The sequence below is a fragment of the Mytilus trossulus genome, chromosome 12 (assembly GCF_036588685.1).
Source record: "Mytilus trossulus isolate FHL-02 chromosome 12, PNRI_Mtr1.1.1.hap1, whole genome shotgun sequence".
In the NCBI taxonomy this organism is placed as follows: domain Eukaryota; kingdom Metazoa; phylum Mollusca; class Bivalvia; order Mytilida; family Mytilidae; genus Mytilus; species Mytilus trossulus.
The window spans coordinates 40,584,428-40,590,427 of NC_086384.1; the positions used below are offsets into that span (position 1 = coordinate 40,584,428).

At 31.9% G+C, this 6,000-nt stretch overlaps 1 protein-coding gene across 1 annotated transcript; it reads right to left on the reverse strand.

Annotated features, from left to right (window-relative positions):
• Positions 1 to 4,113: 4,113 nt before the first annotated feature.
• LOC134692452 (profilin-like) lies at positions 4,114 to 4,557 on the reverse strand. The gene has a single exon (XM_063552904.1). It carries the CDS (start codon positions 4,555 to 4,557, stop codon positions 4,114 to 4,116), a length of 444 nt encoding a protein of 147 aa, XP_063408974.1.
• Between the last annotated feature and the right edge of the window lie 1,443 nt (positions 4,558 to 6,000).

The window sequence follows — 6,000 nt, forward strand, 5'->3', positions numbered from 1 at the left end:
GGGGGGGGTACATATAGACCAAGAGTACCAGCATGTTAGCGTATATATATCGGAATCTGTAGTTTTTTGTTCAAAAGAGTGTTGTAAATAAGAACAATCAGTTTCAACTTATAGTTTTCTCATATCACATGCATGTAACGTCATAACTATTATAGTCTTCTTTACTACATGTATAAATAAATCATCAAATATCTCATTTCATATTAGTATTTATCCGGCTCAGCCTGTCGGGTTTTTACAAAGCAGAGACAAATTCATATGTTCTAGTTCTGAATATGCATTAAACTTGCCACTGGACGTAAATGTGTGAAGTCCTATTTGAAATCGTTATTTATTTCACATATGACGACAGAATTGATCTATGTGTCGTCCATCTCTCCCAAATGTTCCTTTGATATCTAACGCCTCTGAACCCTGAACAGTTGGGGGAAGTTTGGATACAATATTTAAGCTTAATACGGTCTAAATTTGGATTGTGATAAAATTTTTGACATAATTTAGGTTTCTGACACAAAATAAATGTGGTCAAAGGTATTAAAAATCTATTGTGCAATACTGTGCAATTGGAGATTTCTTTTTGAGATATTTCGAAAAATTTGCAAAAAAAAAAATGAAACGCCACCCCCTCCCCTCTTAAGAGTAATTACCATCAAACTCAATCACAGCCTTCCCTGTGTGGTATGGAACCTTGTAGTACAATTTTAGATAGATCCATAACACAAGTTATTGCAAAATAGTAATTTTAGTAAAATGTTTGTGGCCCCTAATTCCTGAACGTTTTGAGCAATTACATGTACCATTCATGTGTGATATGAAACCTTGTGGTACAATTTCAGAATCCGTTTTTGAGTTAATGTCCGACATGTTGACGACGGACGGACGATCAGATGTATACCATAATACGTCCCGTAACCGGGCGTATAATAATTCAACACGTACTATACATTTGGCTTTACCAGTCTACAACAAGAGAAATATTTAACACACGCACACATACACATGTATTTATGTATACACATGTCTCACAGAGTACTGCTAAAGAGTAACAAACACATTAATAGTCCGTCTGGTGAAAGAATATTCCACTCATATAGACAAATGTTTAGTGTTGATGTTCATGTAATATTTGCCACTGAAAGTTTTGCAAAAAAAAAAAAAAAATGGTTATAAATAGTAATAAAAGATCAGATGTAGGATTCAGTCTAGATCACTCAATGTGATCACTGTCGACAGTGATAAAGGGGTATTGTCGGAGACCTTGTTTGAAAAGGACATCCAGATTTTTTACTCTTTATTCTTTGGTTCTTTAAACAAAAATAGCCAACATGATATATCAGAGAGTGCTTAAATATTGGCACACAGATTCAATTAATTATTTTCAAATTAACTATCCTTAATGAGGGGTGGGGTGGGGGCGGGGTCAGAGGGGTCCTGATCCCGAAATACCGGGCTTATAAACTTGAAATCCCGAGGTCCAGAAAAAGGTCCTGCCCCCCTCATTAATCAGTATTGGCAAAAATAGGTGCATTTACCACAATGAAAGATAACCGTGATAAAAGAATATACGTCCAAACAAAAAAGAGGTGCACCAATAGAAAATAGAAACCACATTCTTACTCTTAATTTTATCGGATCTCAAAATTTGCTCTTACCAGAATTTTTACTCTAACTAACAGTATAACTCAAGAAGTTTCTAAGTGTAACTCGAGCTTGAACTAGAAATCTTACTGGAAAAAATATTCGAAATCAAAATAAAACTGGAACTCGAACTTAATTTGTGTCGATTATGGAGCGTTGTGTAATAACAGATATGTTAGCCAATTTTAAATTTCTTCCGAAAACAGTGTCATTGAGGTTTTTTTTTAATTGCCGAGTTTGTGGCTTTTTAAACACGGCATTTCGGGTCTTATCTTCCCGATGCAATGGACAAGTAAGTGATTTTTTTCTGTTTGTAGTCTAAATAGAACGTGTTACTTTTCAGCCCAGATACCCTCAATCTTCCGAAGTGGAAGATTCTAAATCTGCAAGCCGTAAATTAATTCTTTAATACGGCATGAGGCACACATTAGTTTTTCCTATACAACAATTTGTCAAATGCAATTAAAAAATTTTGATGACTCCAACTTTGACCATTACTTTTTTATAAACTTTTACTGTATGTTTAATAATGAATAATCAAAATACCTTAAAAAAATATTATTATATAAATAAACAAGAATGTGTCCCCAGTACACGAATACCCCACTCGCATTTTCATTTCTGTGTTCAGTGGACCGTGAAATTGGGGTAAACCCTCTAATTTGGCATTACAATTTAAAAGATCATATCATAGGGAACATGTATACTAAGTTTGAAGTCGATTGGACTTTAACTTCATCAAAAACTACCTCGACCAAAAACTATAATCTGAAACAGGACAGACGGACGAACGAACAGACGGACGAACAGACGCACAGACCAGAAAACATAATGCCCCTCTTCTATCGGAAGTGGGGCATAAAAAAAATATATATAATTTAAACCCAATAGTTTCAAGCATCGCAAGACATGCTGCTTTGCTAGCAACGTCGTTCTAAAGAGAAAATTATAATTCCCGCCAAAAATTGATAATAAGATTATTTCCACTGTACCGGATTTAAAACATCGGTGACCCCCCTTTTTTATTAATGCTTTTAAAATCTCCTCTGAAGTTGCAACTAATGCTGAAGTTTGAAGGAAAAAACATTAGTAGATTTTTTTTATTTTAAGAAAAATCTATAATAAACGGCAATTAAAAATGGCGGGAAATGTAAAAAGGCCTTAAAAAATAAGGAAACTGAGAAAAATAAATGTGTATAAGATAAAAGTTACAATTGACTGTTTTAGTTAAACCAGTTAAACATCGTTTTTCAATAATTTTGCCTTCTTTTAGCATTTTTGAGCGCTATTTCTATAATTACGGTATAACGCAATTCTTTACTTTTTGATGACGTCATATCTCGAAAACAACATCGGTGACCCCAATTTTTTTTTCGCCTAAAATATTGTAATAAGTATGATCTGTCTAAATGCAAAATTTCAATGAATTATTATTAGTAGTTTAAATAGTGTGATTTCCCTTTAAAGTACAGTGATATACGTCATATTTGATTTCAGTTAAGGTCTGAAAGTCACCAGAGAGCACACACTTTACCAATAATTTATTAATTTTATGCTGGTTACATTTAAATAAAGGCAATAGTAGTATACCGCTGTTCGAAAACTATCAGAATATAATAATGAATAATCGTATTCCTTTCGTCTTATCATAATAGGGATAGTTGTCTTGAAGACTGGTTCGATTCCATCGTATGGCTTAAGAAACTATCCGCCAAGAAAAGAACGTGAATGCAAGGAGAATAATTGGAAGGGTAAACCGACGCCAAGTGATTACACAATTGTTCGTGGTCGGTTGGATTAATGATTCATTAAGATATAATTAAATCATTTATTGAAACTAATAATTAGTATAATTGTTCTAAAGAAGAACAATCCAGACTTGTCAACTTTACCGTTTTATGGGAGATATAAGAGTTGTTGTTCTGCTCCTTTTACAATTTAATCATTTAGATTAAATACTTTATTCAAGGCATCCAGAAGATACAAAAACTGCATTGACGCATTAAAAACAATAACTGTTACAATTAAGTACACAAATGGCATGGAATGTATGCATTAGAAACCCCCGGGCACTAGTGCCTTAACTAGTTCGCTAAAGTTAGTAACTTGTGTGCACAAGTTTGTAACTCGTGCGCACGAGTTATAATTCTTTTTTTCCAATGGCGCTCAATGACTTTACTGTATAAGCATGAATAGTTTGATCACAAATTGTGTAATCTGTTATTCTATCACAGTTGCAGGTAATGCTTAAATTTTTTTTAGTTCGAAGACAAACTCCTTGATGATAAAAAAAACTATTAGCTAAACATAAAATAAATAAATTTACAATATACATTTTATAAATTTCAATAAGAAACAAATTTGTATCTATTTTTATTAAAATGTTCTGTGATTCTTAAATTAAGCGTTCCATCTTGAAATAATTTTCAAAATACAGTATATTTTGACATTAGTTATTTTTAGAAACATAAGCTACTACACGTTCAACGACTCCATATGCCTTGTGATGGTATGTACAGCTTGGTCTGCTCTGCCCAGTATGCCCAAATGTTCATCTTTGGAAAGAGAATGAGCAATGACAATAGCAGTCTTAGATCTTCCTAATGTCAATCTTCCTTGTCCTTTCTTTATAGCGTATACAATTTTCTTATCGTCTTCTTTTAGGAAGACATATTTACAACCTTCAGCAACCACACCACTTTCGATAAATTTGGAAAAATTCTTATCAGCAAAACATTTTGCAATATTTGTTGCCTCAGCCTGACTTAATTTTAACGCTTTTGCATGACTATCCGTGTTCCATTTGTCTCCGTTTTCGATACCTATTATACATGCTTTATCAATGTGACTGTTCCCACATCCTAAATTTGACCTAGCTATCAAATCATCAATATATTCATCCCACGACGCTGTTGTCATTCTCTATGAAATTATGGAACAGTTAGATGCTAGAACGAAAAAAGGATTCAACATCATTAGATTGTAAATGCAAACATTACTTTCTAAAGATGATGCGTTCTTAATGCATCTCTGATTTACATCAATGAGGAATGAAACAATCTAATCATTGAAATAAAATAAGTTGGTTTATCAATCGATGGCATGGAAGGGAGGATGATTGGTTATTGAATTCTATGCAGTATCTGCTTGACAGATTACGACGTATAGTATTATTAAAAAAATTGTTATTTTTACCTATCATGTCTGTTTGTTTTGTTCAAACATTGGTGCCTATAAAATGGAGTTTTATGCGACTATCTTACAAGTGAGAGGTTTAGCTAGCTAACTGTTATTTGCAGGTATAATCGGACAGGACGGCTCATTAACACAAGAATTGTTTCAGGCAGAATAACAACACCAACTTGCTGTCATGATATGTATTGTAGACAAAGGAATATCTTATTACAGACACAACTTCCGTATATAAATACATCTATAGATAATAAGCCATGTGTTAGTTATAGTAAAATATAGACTCAAATTTGAAAAAAAGAAACTAAACACAATTTATCAACATCTCCTTTTCTTAAGAAAGATATTTACTTGTAAAATTCGCAACTATTATCAAACAATTTAACCAAAAATAATCATCTCAATTTAAAAGTTTTTTCACATATTTTAAACAAAATCGGTATCTAAAGTTTGTGATAGCAGTTTATTTTTTTAAAACTAGATATAATATAATACTTTATTCCGAAAGCAATACAGCTTATAGGATACATATACACAATTTTACACCAATATAAGAATTTCACAAGGGATATATAGTAAATATAAATATAAGGTGTGCATGAAAGAACATATAATACATAATACATAATACAAAATACAAAATACGAGCGGAGAATGATATGATACTTAAATAAAGTGAGAACAAAAATATTATTTACTGCAATTAAATTCTAAGTTTTTCAGCAGATTTTAGAAATATACCTAAGTTATTCAATTCTTTAATATTTCTGACAGATAACAACTGGATAAGTTTGAATGTAGAAGGATTTCTCCAATAATACTTTTTTATATACTTTTCTCGAATCTGGCTATATTTTTTACATTCAAGTATAAAATGGTATTCATCTTCAATAGAGCTAGTATTACAATTTGTACATAGTCTATTATTTTTATCAACATTATAATATCTACCTGTTTCTATACTTAATATATGAGCTGATATACGATATAACTAAACTGATTATGAAAACGACTAGAAACTAAATTATTGACTAGAAAATAAACTACTTGACACAAATAAAATTGTCATATCTTTAACGCACAAAGTCTTTCAAATACACTACAAACTGCTCAGAGTCTGAATTGACCAGTTTTTGTGCTCGACCAGTAAAATCGAGCACACATTTTACT

Coding starts and splice junctions, on each gene's coding strand:
- LOC134692452 (XM_063552904.1), bottom strand. CDS start 4,557: ATGACAACAGCGTCGTGGGATGAATATATTGATGATTTGATAGCTAGG.